The sequence below is a fragment of the Rhinatrema bivittatum genome, chromosome 9 (assembly GCF_901001135.1).
Source record: "Rhinatrema bivittatum chromosome 9, aRhiBiv1.1, whole genome shotgun sequence".
Lineage (NCBI taxonomy): Eukaryota > Metazoa > Chordata > Amphibia > Gymnophiona > Rhinatrematidae > Rhinatrema > Rhinatrema bivittatum.
Genome location: NC_042623.1, coordinates 48,239,748 through 48,257,207, shown reverse-complemented (window position 1 = coordinate 48,257,207; position 17,460 = coordinate 48,239,748). Strand labels below are relative to the sequence as shown.

Genomic DNA, 17,460 nt, shown 5'->3' with positions numbered 1-17,460 from the left:
AAATTTTAACTCTCTCCCAAGCAAACAGGAAGGTTAACAAAACAGTGAACAAGAATTCTGGGCCAGCCAAAACATCAGTGAGTATGGAAGCTGGAATCCAATGGAATATTATATTGTGCATGAGAATACTTGAATCAACCGAAAAATAAAAAATAAGAAGAAATCACTCCGTTGTCCTTAGGAAATTATTTTCTACAATGTGTATTATACTATCATAATATAAACTGAATGAACCCAGATATTTAAGACACTGTTGGTATCTGCTGAAAAAAAGGAGATGTTATTTCAGTCATAAATCATCTATTTTTAAGCTATTAATAGACCTAAGGCATAGCGATAGTGGAGGGCAATATTCAGCCTGTCTGCTTTTGGACAAAGACTGCGAGTGCTTTTTACCTGCGCACTTTGCAGTAACTATCAAAGAGAGGGTATGCTGTACTTTCCCTTTAAAACCTTCTGCCACAATAAAACAAATTTTGAAAAAAAACAAAACTCTGCTGCAAGAGTGGGGGGGGGGGGGGGGGGGGGGGGCAGAGACAAAGTACTTGCAGGGTTCTGTGCCTGCCTTTTGTGAGGGGGGATATTTCCTACGGAACATAATACATATGGAACTGAAAATGAAATCTGGCCATGTTTTTTTCAGATTCCTGTCCAAAAAACACAGAACCCCAGAAATTCCTCCCCTGAATACAGCTAAAAGCATGTGCGTTGAGCCTGTGCATGCTTTAGGCTGGGATGAGGCAGGGCAATTTTCAGACTGCCAATGTACGCATGCAAAACGCTATTTACCTCAATGCTCACTGCATTAAAAGGATCCCTTTCCTGGTTTCCATGCGATTGTGAACCTTCTCCAAAAACCCTCTGAAAATTTCTCTCCACAATCCCACCCCTTGCCCCCGGGGGTGCTGGTGAGGAACTATTCAAGTCATCAGTTCCAAAGGTCCAAAGTTGCCAAATGTATAAACTGAGTATAAAATTTGTATTTCCACAATGAGAAGAATTTAGCGATCAAAACCATAACAAACTGAATGATATTTGATTCAGTTTATTTTCATATAACAGAAGGACAAAAAAACAATTCAAAAAGAAGAAATTGAATTGATTAAAGACAATATGCATTTCTTACGTTTTAGAGTTAGAGAGACAGATGTGGCAAAACAAACCAGAAATGATCAGAATAATTTATGCCACGCAGTGAAGGCACAGTGACAGCTCTCTGCTAAGAATGAGGAAAAGCAAGGCGCTTTGTTTATGGTGAACAACATACCTCTCTTCCCTGTGGGAAATCCATAAATTTGTAAATGTCGCACAATAGGAAAAGAAAAAAAGTTTTAATGTTACAATACAAGTTTCAAGTCACAGTTCTGTTACAGGAATCATTTTTTTCCCTCTTCCAGAAAATGATGATCAGTTCTCTACTACTTGCATTGTCTAAGTTGGCTGACACTGTTTTGTGCTAGCTCGTGTAACAGATCCTTTTTTGCTTTCATTATGTATGATCTCCCCTAGTTTCAAATATGCTGAACAGAGAAAATGTCAATTTAAAAAATGGCCTTTTGCCGAAAAAGAAGCCAGGGAGATCAGGATGCTATAAGTGAATTTTAGCATTGCTTCTAAATACATTTCATTTGAGGGGGGGGGGGGGGGCACGGTAATAACAGGTTTAGACAAAACATTTAATGACTGAAAAGCAGTTTCAGGGCGGCAAATGTTATTTGACTTTGATTTTCAATTAGAAACAAAACATTTCTAAACTCAAGCAAATATCTTTCCATAACGCATCTTTCCCTATAAGAGAAAAAAATAATCTACACAGGCAGTCTTTTATTTTATGAATTAAATAATTATTTACAGTGATCATGCTGGTGTAGAAGATAACTCTCTGGGGAATACATTTCAGATTACTGAGACAGCTGTTTCTTCACTTTAAAATAAAATATCCGTAACAGCTTCGCACATGACAGATGCAAGCTAAAAACTAGATTCTGTTGTGTGAGCTAAAAGCAGATGTTTTGAACTATCATATTTATAACAATATGTATTATATACCTCAATTTTGGCTTTGTGCATGATTTTATGTAAATTATTCTGAGACTTCTTAAAAACAATTCCTATCATATCTTTAAACATTTTAGAGATCAGAAAACATTAAATTTAGATGTACAGAACTGCACATAACATGCTTCCGTTTGATGAGTTCATTAAGAAATCACCATGGAAATAGTTACAGAAGAAAAAGCAATGTGGTTGCTTACTATTAATACACCTTCAATAACCAATGGGTTACAAATCTAAGAGTGCTCACTGTGTGCAGTACTTTAATTTCACTGACAACACCAGAGGCAAAATAAATAAATAAAAAGTTTCATGTATCCAAATCAGTAGACTCATGCTCTTGCAAGTTAAAGCAATAATGTCTGAGTTTCCCGACAAAATAAAATAAATTTTAAGAATGAAATACTTGCACCTGCTTCCTGTTGGACAATTTTATGTTGTGCTTAAAGGGAACATCTCTCTCTCACAAACACACATGCTCTCTTTAATACACACATGAAAGAAGAGGCTCGACATGCCGCCGATTCACCCCAACCTGCTGGCAGCCTAAGTGAGGAGGAGATCACGCGATCCTCTCTCCCCCCCAAGTAGACTCCAGGAAAAGAGATTGAGAGCATATGTGTATATGTGTATGTGAGAGAGCATGTGCGTATGAGAGAGCAAATATGTTTGCAAGAAAAAGAACATATGTGTGTGTTTGTGACCATGTGTGTATGAGAGAGGGAGCATATATGTCTGAGCATGTGTATATGAGAGAAAGGAAGCATATGTGTGTGTCTGACAGACAGAGCATGCGGAAGTGAAAGCCTATGTGTGTGTGTAAGAGAGTCCTTGGGAGTGAAAGCCTGTGTGTGAGAGAGAGGGAGCTGTATGAGAGCATTTGTATGAGAGAGGGAGAGTGTGTGTGAGTATGTGTGTATGTGAAAGAGAGAGAGTATAACATTTGTGTGTATCTTCACTTAACTCTAGTTCAGCATTCAGTCCTTTCTGTACCTGCACTCAGTTCCAGCTCCCAGCCTTGCAGCAATCTGCCCAGCCTAGTTCAGAGTCCAGCCTACCATGTTGTTCATCCACCACAGCCAAGTCCTACTGGCCCCCAGAACCCAAGGGCTGAACCTGTGAGAAAGGGGGCTGGCTAGGCAGAAGACCAACATCATTCCAGCCTGTGGTCCTGCCCTGCTCCAGAAATGTTCTCTCCAGATTCCAGTGTTCCTGACAGAGAAAGTTTGTGCACCTCACCACATCCCACTAATCCAAGTCATCTCAGGATGACTGAAAATCAAAAGTTCCCAGGTGTGGAGAGCTTAGGATTTTTTTTTTATTACTATTAGTTTTAATTATTATTGTGTCTGCTATTTTGAAATATTTTGTTTGTGTTTGGTAAACTAAAAAAATTTGTGAGTTTTTAATTATTCGATGTTATTCTATTCATAAGATGCTTTGAAATATTTATTTTTTATTAGTAAGTTTTAACTGTTATGATTGATGTTTTATATTTCTTGGTGGTATTGGTGGTATTGTTGCGGCTTGGAGTCAGAGGCAGGCAGCAGGCTGAAGCGGAGTCAGAAGCAAACCGGAGTCAGAGGCAGGCAGCAGGCTGAAGCGGAGTCAGAAGCAAACCGGAGTCAGAGGCAGGCAGCTGGACGACAACAGGAACGCAACTGGAAGCAACTACGAAGTTGGGAACCTCGTTGCAACGCGTTTAGGGAACGTCTGAACGCTGGTTATATCGGGAGCCGGGCGTGACGTCAGCCACGAGAGCGGGGCCGGGCTTCCGGGAGCTGGGTGCGCGCGAGGCCGGAGAGGAGCAGGCCCGCAATGGCGACTGCCACGTGGGAAGCGCGTGAAGAGAGGACCCACCGGGACCCGGACTGGGCGGAATCCGGCGACCACTGGAGCGGAGGTAGGCGGGCCTGAGCCCTATCAGGAGAGGGGCGGTCGGGACCGCAACAGGTATTTGATGCTTTATGAGGAAAGGCAATGTTTCTATTTTTCCACTGTTGCACTGCATACACAGTCTGGTTTCTTGTGGTTCCCGTTCAGGTTTTGTCTGCACATTTGTATTTCTATTTTATGGTCTCTGTATTCTGTATTTGGCAAGGGTCTGTCTGTGAGTTGCATGTGTGGGATCTGTATCAGTCTGATTTGTTTTTTTTTTCCTAATAGGAGGTATACTGGTGTTTTAGAATCTGGTATAATAGTTGTTGTGTTGCCTTTTCATAGGTAAGGTTGTTACTATTTGAGTCTGACAGTTAGGCTGTTATGATATGGCATATTTACTATAGGTTCTGAGAACATTTTTTGCAGCATTTTGCATTGTACAATGTTCCTGATAGTAGAGAGAGTTTGTGTTGCTGTTACTGAGATGATACCAGAATTTGAATATTATGTTACATGGTGAGTGGTAAGGGGAAATGACCTTGTTCTGCTCTGCACCTTTTGTTGGGGGAGTATCTGTGAATGCAGAGTATTTAAGGTAGAACTTGAGATGCAGGTTTATACTGGAATTCTGTCCCATTCCCATATAAAATAATTTTTACTGATTGATGCTCTTGAATAATTTTAGTGATAGTTTTACTAGATGGTTGAAACTGGCCAGGGGTTCTTTCTTACTTAAGAGGTTCTTCTGTCTAGAGAGGCCACTGACGTGCATATCCAGGACCTTGCAATAATGGTGCAAAATGTTTGCAGCAGTGCCTCTTGCTTTATGAGTGAGGATGTCCAGTCTCTCCATGTAAGGAATTTGATATCAGGAAGGTGTGGAGAGAGCTACTGGACCTCCAACAAGATTGATTTAACAGGGTGGTTTCCCCATCACAGGTGATTTTCTTAAACACAAACAATTTAAAAAAAATACCATTTGGTGGGTTTGGGAGGAAAATATGTGCACCACATCTCTCTCCACACCCTTTTAGTGATCTGTGCCTGTCTCAAACATCCTTTCTTCCCCCTTCCCCTCCAGTCTCTCACTCTCTCTCTGCTCCACAGTCCATCCTAACCAGTCCCACCCCCTTTCCCTCCACTAGTCTAATCATGCCAGTCACTCTCTCTCTCCTCCAGTCCATCCCCACCAGTCTCTCTCCCTCCACCAGGCCAGACCTGCCAGTCGCTCTCCTCTCTCTCTCTCCCTCTACCAGGCCATCCCTGCCAGTTTCTTTTTCTCTCTCCCTCTCCCACTCCCATCCTCACCAGTCTCTCTCCCTCTTCAGTCCCTCTCCACCAGTCTTTCTCTACAAGTCCATCCCTGCCAGTCTCTCTCCCTCCACCAATCTCTTCTTCTCCTCAGTCTCCCCCCCTCTCTCTCTCCACCAGTCCATCACCATCAGTCTCTCTCTCTACCTACCTGTCCATCTCTACCAGTCTCTCTTTCTCTCCCTCCAGCCTACACCAGTCTATCCCTGCCGATCTCTCCCTCCCTCCTTCCACCAGTCCACCATGGTCAGTTTCTCTCTCCCGCCACCAATCCATCCTTGTCAGTCTATCTTGCCCTCCTACCCTGCCAATCTTTCTCTCTCTCTTTCCCCCTCGTGCCACCAGTTGTTCTAGATCCAGACAGATCCAGCTGTGTGGCTGCCTGTAGTTATACTATGTAAGTTAATGAATATGAGTACATTCTTGCACATTTACTGCCATACTTTGCAATTATATGTATTCAGTTTATATCAGTAATCATTATATAATGTTTTATTAATTATGTATGAGTCTGATGTGCATATTTATTTTATTTATTTATTTAAAAATGTTTATATACCACTTTTACAATTCAAAGAATTAATCAAAACAGTTTACAGTAAACATACATAAAATAGCAATTAATAAACAAAATAAAAATAAAATAAAATTAATTAAAATTTAACTAATACACATTATAACAACTAAAAAAGACTTAACAATAGACAGGTACGGTTATGTTCTATATTATGTAACTGGTCTCTGATTAATGATTAATGTGAGTAGTGTAGGGATGTTGAAAAAAATTATTTGTTATTACATTAATAACTTTTATATATATGGCTTATAATTGCAGAAAAAAATTGAAGAGCATGTGGGGGTCTGGAAAAATTTTGGGAACCCCTGGTGTAAAAGGTGATAAACATTATCCTCAAATAAAAATAGTAAGTTCTGTTACAAGTTGCTAGTTTTATTGTGAAACAAATATTAAAAGGACAAAAAGAGAGGAGCACATGGTTGGAAGGCTACAAGGGTTTGTTAAACTACATTAGACCATGAATCTTTTCCATGCTGTTTCATCACTCTATGCACACATTTATGTGCCTCCGTATAGCTTTTTTTATGCTTTTTAAATTTCACTTTTAAAACTATTCAAGGTCAGCCAACTATCATTTTATTTACTGCAGTTCCTAAAGGCTTCTGAAAGTGGTTCTGTGATTTTGAACAGCTTTCCACAAGTCTAAAGTGATAGCAAGAATGTGTCCTGAAAGAAGTGCTGTACGTTGTTGAGAATCTGGGTTGGGTATAAGCTATGAACCCCTACCAGTTTGACTGGTTCTCCTTACCTCTGAATGATGCTCTTCATTCTGCTGCAGTACCTCCATACATAGCTCGGACAAATGAAGAACATCTTCCAGCTTTTTGGAAGGAGTTGCTTGGTTCATGGTCTCTTAAGTAAAAAACAAAACAAAACACACATATATGTATACGTATATATATATATATATATATATATATATATCGATTGCACATAACTGGATCAGAGCAATGCTATATTCTTTCCTAAGGCACAAGCGTTCCAATAGATAGCAGAACTTTAATGCAACTTAATGCAGAACTCTAACCAGGTCATCAGTTCACAGCTCATTATGACTGTACAACAGTCAAAGCATTAGCCTGCCGTTATTAAATCGATGAAGGAAAAGCTGTTACATCATATATATTATAGCTGCATGTACTACTGTAATACATAAAGGACACTTGGAAAAAATATGGTATTAGGCCAATTTTAACACATGCTGGGTGTGGGCTTGGCCCTCAGAAAGCTGTGAGTAATCTGAATGATTATAATATAATTAACTTCCCATACCAAAACAACACTAGCTGACATCACTCAAAAGGCCCTACCAATGAAAAGGCAATACTGCAAATATTACACAAAGCCCTAAAACACCAATATGCCTCCTATTAGTCAAGCTGCCATAGATCCCTACACAGAAAGTATGCACTAGCAGAATATTTCACCTTGGTCACACACGCAAAACACAGACCCTCACCAAATACAGAATAAAGAGACCATAAAGTATAAACAAAAATGTGCAGAGAAAACCTAAACTAGAAACCACAAGACAACAGACTCAATATGCAGTATAACAATGAAAAAACAGAACTATTATCATTCCTCATGAAACATCAAACAATAAAATCAAGAAATATAAAACATCAATTATAATAATGAAACCATACTAATAAAAATAAATATTTCAAAACTGAAGAATATAGCATCCAATAATTAAAAACTCAAATACAAATATGTTAAATTTTTCCAAATAGCAATAAAATGCTTTCAAAAGCAGACACATCAAATAACACCCAACAACTAAAACTAATAAGGATTAAAAAAATCCTCCACTCTCCATATCTGGGAAATTTTGATTTCCAGACACCATGCAGTAGTCATGAATTAGTGGGAGGGAGGAGGAGGCCATAAACTCTCCTCTCTCTTCCAAACACTCATGCACACTCACATACATGCATAAAGATCATCCACATTCAGAGGCAGCAGAACACCTTTTTGGTTGGAGAGGCCAAATAAACCAATTGCTGCCCCTGCCTCCCCAGGTGCCCTACCTGCTGATGTAAGTGGGGGTAAGAGGGGTAAAAAGTTGTTAGGCCATGGCCGCAATGGCCAACTCCATTCTGCTGCCTATTCACACACACACTCATTCACACACATGCCCAGACACATATATATTCATTTACATAATATGCCCACACATAGATGCTCATTCATACACACATTCCCAGACACATACATATACTCATTCACACACATGCCCCAACCCCACACACTTATTCACAAAATGCCCACAGACAGACATACCCTCAGACACACATATGCTCAAACATACACACACACTCATTCACACACATGCTTATTCTTTTCTCCCTCTAGAACAAGCAGCAGCAGTGGTCTCCTCCTTGGGCACCCTCCACCACCAGGACACCTCTGACTCTCCGGCAGGGCTGACTCAGCTCCTGCCTTCAGCTGCACAGCCTGGCTGATGCTGTTGCTGCTTCTAATCTTTCAGGCCGTGTGGCCCAGCCAACACAGTTCTGCTTTGTGAGGCCTATTTTCTTTGGGCTGTGCAGGCCCAACTGATGCTGTTGTTTTTGTTCGCTGGTCGGACTATAGATGCTAGTCTGTCATTCAGCCTTCTTTCTCTTTCCAGCCCTGCAAGCCTAATCGATGCTCCTGCTTGCTTCTCAGACCACTCAGTTGTTAGTGATGCTCTGCCTCCTTTTTTTCTGCAGGCCCAGCCGACACTCCTACTGCAGCTTCGGGCCATGAAGCCATCAGTGCTGCTTTGCCTCCTTTCTTCCAGCCTGTGCTACTTCTTTCTTTGGATGCGTGGCCTACTGACGCTGCTGCTTCTGCTCCTTTGGGCAACATAGACTGGGCCTGCTTCTTTCTTTGAAGTCAGAGCAGTGGCCCAAAGGAGCAGAAGCAGTACAACAGATCAGGGCTGGAGGAAGCACTAGGCAACTGCCTCTAAACCTGCGGCACTCTAGGTGGCTGCCTAGTCTGCCTAGTGCTTCCACTGGCCCTAAGAGGAAAGTCAAAGATTAACTGGACTCTATGCTACTGCATCAAAAATGAAAAAGGGCAGACTGGGTGTGCCTTGCTTACCTTATGTGCTGTCATATTATAAAGCAAGCTGCCACCTCACTTCTGCATACCCTCCAGAGCTTCAAAAGGGGCCAATATCTGCTCCCTTCCCAAACCCATCAAGGTCCTCTGCCTTAGCTAGGTTCTTCCTGTCCCACCATTGCTGTGGAAAGGCTGTTGGGAAGAGGGCAAGGGGAAGAAGGGACAGGAGATATCCCCATTCCCTACAAATCTCAAAATAGCAATGTCTGACCTGACATCCCCCCCCCATGGAGCCAGTCTTGTGCACTGCATAGGTATCTTTATTTGCATTATCTCTGTAATGCACATGCCCATTGGCCCTGAAATATGGTAGCATAAAATACCACAATCACATCAGGGGATTTAAACAATATTTTGAACACAATAATACAGCTGAATCTCAAACATAAAGGGGCGGATTTTAAGAGCCCTGCTCGCGTAAATCTGCCCGGATTTACGCGAGCAGGGCCTTGCGCGCCGGTGCGCCTATTTTACATAGGCCTGCTGGCGTGCACAGAGCCCCGGGACTCACGTAAGTCCCGGGGTTTTCCGAGGGGGCGTGTCGGGGGCGGGGCCGATCGGCGCGGCGTTTTCGGGGCGGGACACGGCATTTTGGGGGTGGGCCCGGGGGCGTGGTTTCGGCCAGGGGTGGTCCGGGGGCGTGGCCGCGCCCTCCGGAACCGCCCCCGGGTTGCGTCTAGGCGCGCCAGCAGCCCGCTGGCGCGCGGGGATTTACTTCTCCCTCCGGGAGGCGTAAATCCCCCAACAAAGGTAGGGGGGGTTTAGACAGGGCCGGGGGGGGGTGGGTTAGGTAGAGGAAGGGAGGGGAAGGTGAGGGGAGGGCGATAGCGAATTCCCTCCGAGGCCGCTCCGATTTCGGAGCGGCCTCGGAGGGAACGGAGGTAGGCTGCGCGGCTCGGCGCGCGCCGGCTACACGAAATCGGTAGCCTTGCGCGCGCCGATCCAGGATTTTAGCAGATACGAGCATATCTACTAAAATCCAGCGTACTTTTGTTTGCGCCTGATGCGCCTACAAAAGTACGCGAAGGCGCCCTTTTTTAAAATCTACCCCAAAGCATCTAAATACTATAGCTTTAAATGATCTGCACTACAGACAAAGAATGATAACACAATGCACAAATAGTTCAAGTATGTAAAAATGAACATAAGTGCCATGCTGGTTCAGACCAAGGTCCATCGGGCCAAGCATCCTGTCTCTGCTAGTGGTCAATTCGGGTTGCAAGAACCTGGAAGATCCTCAATAGTTAATCTGTTTCTTGTAGAGATGTGAATCGGTTTTTGTGTTCGTGTCATTCTTCGTTTTTTGGCCGCCGTAGGAAATGTCGTTTTTTCGCGGTTCGTGTTTTTTTTTTCCGTGAAAAATTGTTTTTTGGGTTAGTGCACACTAAACCGTTAGATTTTGTTACTTTTTGTAAGTTTTTGTTAGCGGGCGCTAACAGGAGTTAGCGCGCACTAACCCAAAAAACGATTTTTGTGAAAAAACGGGAAAGTCCAGATCGTTTTTCGGGCTCCCCGAAACATGCCAAATTGGACAATTTTGTTGAAATTTTCCAATTCGGCAAAAACAAATGCACATCTCACTCCACGGGATAAGCACTGGCTTTCTCAATTTTACTTGGCAAAAAACTGTTCATGGACTTTTCCTTCAGGAATTTATCCAATCTTTTTTTGATCCCCACTATGTTAGTTGCTTTGACCACATCCTTAGACAAAGATTCCACAGCTTTATAGTATGCTCAATGAAAAAAGCAAATGTTGCTTACCTGTAACAGGTGTTTTCACAGGACAGCAGGATGTTAGTCCTCACATATGGGTGACATCACAGGATGAAGCCCAATCACGGAACACATTTGTCAAAGTTTCTAGAACTTTGACTGGCACCTACTGGGCATGCCCAGCATGGCACTAACCCTGCAGCCAGCAGGGGTCCCCCTTCAGTCTTGTTTAAAAGCTACAGGAAGTGCCGAAAAATAAAATAAGAAATGTAAGAACCCAACACCGCGGGGCGGCGGGCAGGTTTCGTGAGGACTAACATCCTGCTGTCCTGTGAGAACACCTGTTACAGGTAAGCAACATTTGCTTTCTCACAGGACAAGCAGGATGGTAGTCCTCACATATGGGTGAGTACCGCGCTGAGGATGTCCGAGTATGCACCAAATGTACCCAGGTGTGCAAAGGCACTAGGACTGGGGTGGAAATTGGCGGAGGGCATCCTGAACCCTACCGGGCAGGTGGAAGAGTGTTGGTACGTCAAGTTGTAAATAGGTTGCGCAAGACAGACTGGCCGAAAATGGGAGTCCTGTCTTCCAGCTTTGTCTAAGCAAGAATGGGCTGTAAAGGTATGGAGAGAACTCCAGGTGGCAGCCCTGCAAATATCAGGAAGCAGCACCGAGCGTAGGTGTGCTACTGAAGTCGCCATGGCCCTTACAGAGTGTGCTTTAACAGGGCCTTGAAGTGGAATGCCCGCTCACTGATAGCAAAAGGATATGCAGCCCACTAACCAGGAGGAGAGAGTTTGCTTACCCACAGGCTGCCCCAATTTGATGGAGTGGAAAGAGACAAACAATTGAGTGCTCTACCTGTGGGCAGCTGTACGGTCCAGGTAGAACGCTAGAGCCCGTTTACAGTCAAGGGTATGCAGAGCCTGTTCTCCTGGGTTGGAATGGGGCCTGGAAAAAAAGGTAGGTAGTATAATGGATTGATTGAGATGAAACTCCGATACTACCTTAGGTAAGAACTTAGGGTGAATGCGAAGTACTGCCCGGTCCTGCAGACGTTTAGTGTAAGGCGGATAGGTGACTAGAGCCTGTAACTCACTAACTCTGTGAGCCGAAGTGATTGCCAAAACAAAAATCACTTTCCATGTGAGACAACGAAGATCACAGGATTGGAGAGGCTCGAATGGTAGTTTTATGAGCCGACCCAAAACCAGGTTGATGTCCCAAGAAGGGGCCGGGGGATGCAGCGGAGGCTTGAGGTGAAGCAAGCCCTTCAGAAAACATGTTACAAGGGGCTGTACTGAAATAGGAATGTCCCCGATACCTTTATGGAAGGCGGCTACCGCACTGACATGCATTCTGATGGAGGAAGTTTTTAGACTGGATTCTGACAAGTGCCAGAGATAGTCTAGAAACTTCATGGTAGGACAGGTAAAGGGGTCAAGGGATTGAGAAGAGCACCATGACTTTAACCTGTTCCATTTGTAAAGGTAGGATTTTCTCGTAGAAGGCTTCCGTGAAGCAATCAGGACATGGGAAACCGGTTCCGAAAGGTTAAGTGGCTGAAGAATTAACCTTTCAACATCCAGGCTGTCAGGGACAAGGCTTGAAAATTGGGGTGGCGTAGGCACCCGTCGTTTTGAGTGAACAGAAGCGGGTCCTTTCCCAAGGGAATGTGCCTGCGAATGGAGAGATCCTGAAGTAATGGAAACCACATTTGGCATGGCCAGTGAGGTGCTATCAGAATCATGGTTCCCTTGTCCTGACATAACTTCACGAGAGGCTTTGAGAGAAGTAGAAGATGAGGGAATGCATATAGGAGACCGGTCGCCCATGAGAGGGAGAACTCATCTCATGGTTGATAGTGTTGGCAGCGAGTGAGAGAGCAAAATTCTCTACTTTGCGGTTTTGAAATGATGCAAAGAGATCTATATGAGGGTAACCCCATTGTTGGAAGATCGAGTCCGCCACTGAAGGGTTGTGAGACCACTCGTGCGGCTGAAAATGCGACTCAGCTTGTCTGCCAACACATTGTCCACTCCCGGCAAGTAGGTGGCCCTGAGGTACATCGAGTGGGAGAGGGCCTCCGCCCATATCTGCGCAGCTTCCTGACACAGAAGGTAGGAGCCCGTCCCTCCCTGTTTTTGATGTACCACATGGCCAACTGGTTGTCCGTCTGAATCAGGATGACTTGATTGGACAGGCGATCTTGAAATACCCTGAGAGCATATCTGATTGCTCGAAGCTCCAGGAAATTGATTTGGTGTTTGGCTTCCTCTGGAGGTCAAGATCCTTGTCTCTGCAGTTCGGCCACATGGGCTCCCCAGCCGAGGTTGGAAGCATTGGTGGTGAGAATTATTTGAGGATCTGGAGCCTAGAAGGGCAAGCCTTGGAGGAGATTGATCTGATTTTTCCACCAGGCTAGAGACTGACGGAGTGAGTCGGTGACATGGACAATGGTTGACAGGGGCTGAATGGATTGAGTCCATTGTGAGCTTAGAGTCCACTGCATGACTCTCATGGCCAAGCGGGCCATTGGGGTAACCTGAACTGAGGATGCCATGTGTCCCAGCAGGATGAGGAAATGGCGTGCAGTCGTGCAGTGCTGAGACTGTAGCTGATGTGCGAGAGAGATGAGAGTGATAGCTCGCTGACAAGGCAGAAAAGCTTTTGCCTGCAAGGTGTCCAAGTGTGCCCCTATGAATGATAAAGTTTGAGATGGAACTAAAAAGGATTTGTTGTAGTTGACGAGAAATCCTAGCGAAATCAGAGTGTGTAAGGTAAGATGTAGGGACGACAGAGTAGTTTGCTGAGTGGGAGCCCTGATCAACCAATCATCTAGATAGGGGTAGACGTGAACACCTTGAGTCCTGAGGAAGGCTGCAAATACTATGAGGCATTTTGTGAAGACTCGTGGTGCAGATGCCAGGCCAAATGGCAGCACTCGGTACTGATAGTGCTTGGGGCCTACCAGAAATTTCAGGTATCTGCGACGAGATGGAGTTATCGCAATATGTGTGTATGCGTCCTGGATGTCTAGAGAGCAGAGCCAGTCTCCTCTTTGCAAAAGAGGAAAAAGAGAACCCAAGTTTACCATTTTGAACTTTTCTCGATGGAGGTTCTTGTTGAGGGCACAGGGGTCCAGAATTGGACGAATGCCTCCCGATTTTTTGGGGATTAGAAAGTACCGGGAATAGAACCCTAGGCTGTACTGAGAGTAGGGCACTGGTTCTATTGCTTTGGACTGGAGGAGGAGGGAGACCTCCTGTTCCAGGAGGATAGAGTGGTCGGATGTTCTCCATGTCAGTAGAGGTGGAGAGTCCGGTGGAATGGAGAGAAAGTTCAGATGATAACCTTGAGCAATTATCGCTAGGACCCACTGGTCTGAGGTGATTGAGTGCCACCTGTTGTTGAAATGGTACAATCGACCTCCCACTGGTATGTGAGGCAGTGGAAGCTGGCTGCTGCTCTCTATGCAGGAGTCAAAAACCGGAAGCAGGGCCCGGCTGAGGAGCTGCTTGAGGCTTTTGTTTTCGTAGTTGACGAGACTGGGTTTTTTGGAAAGGTCTCGTAGAACGAGCTCTAGACGGTGTCGGGTAGGATTTCTTCAGACAGAAGAATGACTTCTTAGTGTCCTTTCGGAGAGGTTGTTTTGAGGAATACTCAGAAGGCATCAGAGAGAGCTGTCTCAGGGTCTCATGATGGTCCTTGAGTTCCGCCACCATCCGTTGAATCTGCTCGCCAAACAGATTGTCTCCTACACAGGGCAGGTCGGACAATCTGTCCTGTACTTCAGGGTGAAGGTCCGAAGACTTGAGCCAGGCCCATCTTCTTGCTGAAATAGCAGCTGCAGATACCCTGGTAGCAGTGTCAAAGATATCGTAAGATGATCTTATCTCATGCTTGCCTGCCTCAAAGCCCTTGTTCACTAGGGTTTGAAGTTGTTCTTGGAATTGTTGAGGCAGGGAGTCTGTCAATTCTTGTATCTGCTTAAATAAGACCCTGTTGTATTGGGTCATATAAAGCTGAGAAGAGGCGATTCGGGAGATGAGCATTGAGCCGTGGATGACATGGTGACCAATGGCATCTAGAAATTTCTGCTCTTTGCCTGGGGGAAAGGAAGAGTGGGGTTTTGCTCTCCTTGCCATCTTTTGGGCCGATTTTACAACCACAGATTGGTGATCCAACTGAGGTTTTTGAAAACTTGGGGCTGACTGTACCAAATAAGTGGTGTCAGCCTTCCTGTTGACTGGAGTAATAGAGCCAGAATGTTCCCAGTTCTTTTTGAGGAGATCCAGAAGAACCTGGTGAATAGGGATGGAGGTTATTTCCTTGGGAGCATCCAGGAATTGCAACAGCTCCATCATTTGATGCCTGTCATCTTGTTTGGTCTGTAATTGGAAAAGAACCAATTCAGACATCTCCTTCACAAAATTTATGAAGGAAAGGTCCTCCGCAGAAGAACGCTTCCTGCTTTCAGTAGGAGAAGGTGGTGAAGGCAAGTCATCGGTGTCTGGTGAAGAATCATCAGTCCAGGTATGATAGGGATCAGCACCTGCCCCCCTAGGAACCAATTGGGGACAGGGCGGTGGAATTCTTGAAGGGCCAAGTCTAGGCTCCGAAGGAATTGAAGGAAGAACTGGAGGCACCGATGAAGGCATCGATGGATGGATTGGTGGCGCTGATGCCTCAGCATCATGATGCCGATGGCTGAGGCATCGATGCCTCAGCCATTGATGCCTCAGCCATCGGCATCAATGGCTGAGGCATCGGTAGGACCCCCGATGGAGGGATGCAGAATGGTGTTTCTCCTCCTGATGACAAGGTAAGTGGAGAGGGCACCAGAGCCATCGGTGACCTGGGATCCATCGGTGGAAAATTGGCAATAAGCGCCTCCATCTTCGAGAGCAGCGATGTCAATGCTGCTGGAATCGGGTCGGGGTCTGTTCCAAGATCGGCACCGGTGTTGGTGCCGGAGGAACTTGGAATCAATGTATCGCCTTGTCGATGGCATTCTGAACCATCTGGTCCAGTTCTTCATGGAGACCTGGAGCAATCAGCCCCGGCTCCGGAAGGGGAGAAGGAGGCAAGGGCATAGCCGGAGGGACCACCGTTAAAGGTGGAGTCGTGGCTCCCGATACCCATCCAGGTGAGGGTTGCCTCGGTGACCCGGTCGGTGCCTTTTGTGGACGGGGTTTTTTCGACAGCAGCTCGGACGATGGTGAGGTAGATGATTTCGCTCCCTCGATGGTCCGAGATTCCAATGTCGATGGCGATGTTTCTCTCTACCGATCCCCTCGGTCCTGAGGGGGAGTAGAGGTAGTTGAAGGCCGATAAGTCGTCGACACCAGACGATCACCAGCCGGTGGTCGATGCTGGCGCGAAGTGGAAGGTGCCGTTTCAGACGACGTTGATGCGTGGACGGCGTCGGGGTTTGAGCACGGAAGAAAACCTTGGTTCTCTACAACACTGAAAAAGCTCAAACAAGACCTACGACACAAAGAGCAACATTGGCGCAAAGATCCCTCCCCCGCCCTTTTAGCCAATTATAAAACCACGATGAGCATCTACAGGACCACCATACTACGCACGAAGAGAGATTTCTATGCCAAAAAAATACATAGCTTCCTGTACGACCCAAAACACTATTCTCTTATGTATCTTATGTATCAGCCCTCACTACACCTGTTCCACCAGTCATCCCAGAAGAAGCAGCCCAAAACAAATCCACAGAATTGGCACTATTCTTCGAGAAGAAAATCCACAACCTACTGGCACCACTGACTAATCCAAACACCCAACCTCCACCCATCTACAAACCATCCCCATCCACACACAAACCGCTTCTAGAATCATTTGAACCCACATCTGCACTGGAAATTGAATCTTTAATCAAGAAAATGAAGCCTTCGTCTCATCCATCTGATCAAATACCCACCAAACTCCTGCTTACAATCCCAAACACCATAACCAAACCACTGGCAGACATCATAAATTGTTCCCTTGCTCTCTAAAACCTTTACTAAAGAAACCTAATCTGGATCCAGCCAACCCTGCAAACTTTCGCCCCATAGCAAATCTACCTTTCATCGCCAAACTAATGGAAAAATTAGTCAATAACCAACTCACAGACTACTTAGATTCCTACAACATTCTCTTTCCATCGCAATACGGTTTCCGTAAACACTTAAACACGGAAACACTCCTACTATCTTTAACTGACAACATCCTAATGGGCCTAGACAAAGGCCAATCCTACCTTCTGGCCCTCCTCGACATCTCCGCAGTGTTCGACACGGTAAACCATGCAATTCTCATCAACCGTCTAATGGAAATCGGCATCACAGGCTTGGCGCTCAAATGGTTCGAATCCTTCCTCGATAATAGGAAATACAAGGTGAGAATAAATGATAAAGAATCCCAACCCATCCCTTCCAACATGGCGTTCCCCAAGGTTCCTCGCTATCCCCCACACTGTTTATCTGTTACCTTTATGCCAGCATCTAGAGAGCCTCAACCTAACTCTTTTCGTATATGCTGACGATGTACAGATCTTAATCCCTGTCACGGATCCCACCTCCAGCTCCCTGCACTTCTGGAACAACTGCCTCTGCTCCATCAATAGTCTACTCTCAAGTCTCAATCTAGTTCTTAACACATCCAAAACAGAACTTCTATTCATCTCTTCTAATGACAACAACCCCCTTACCAGCAACCCACTCTCACCATTTGTAAACCAAGTGAGAGATCTAGGAGCCACGCTTGACACCAGAATGAACCTCAAAATGTTCATCAACACCACCA

At 45.1% G+C, this 17,460-nt stretch overlaps 1 protein-coding gene across 20 annotated transcripts in view; it reads right to left on the bottom strand.

Annotated features, from left to right (window-relative positions):
* The window catches only part of CADPS2 (calcium dependent secretion activator 2), a 1,612,018-nt gene that overhangs the window by 297,769 nt on the left and 1,296,789 nt on the right, over positions 1–17,460 (bottom strand). For all 20 annotated transcript variants that reach the window (XM_029616598.1, XM_029616596.1, XM_029616606.1 and 17 more), the window contains one exon: positions 6,573–6,676. In XM_029616598.1, coding sequence (XP_029472458.1) covers positions 6,573–6,676 — 104 coding nt within the window. The remainder of the gene's footprint in view (positions 1–6,572; positions 6,677–17,460) is intronic.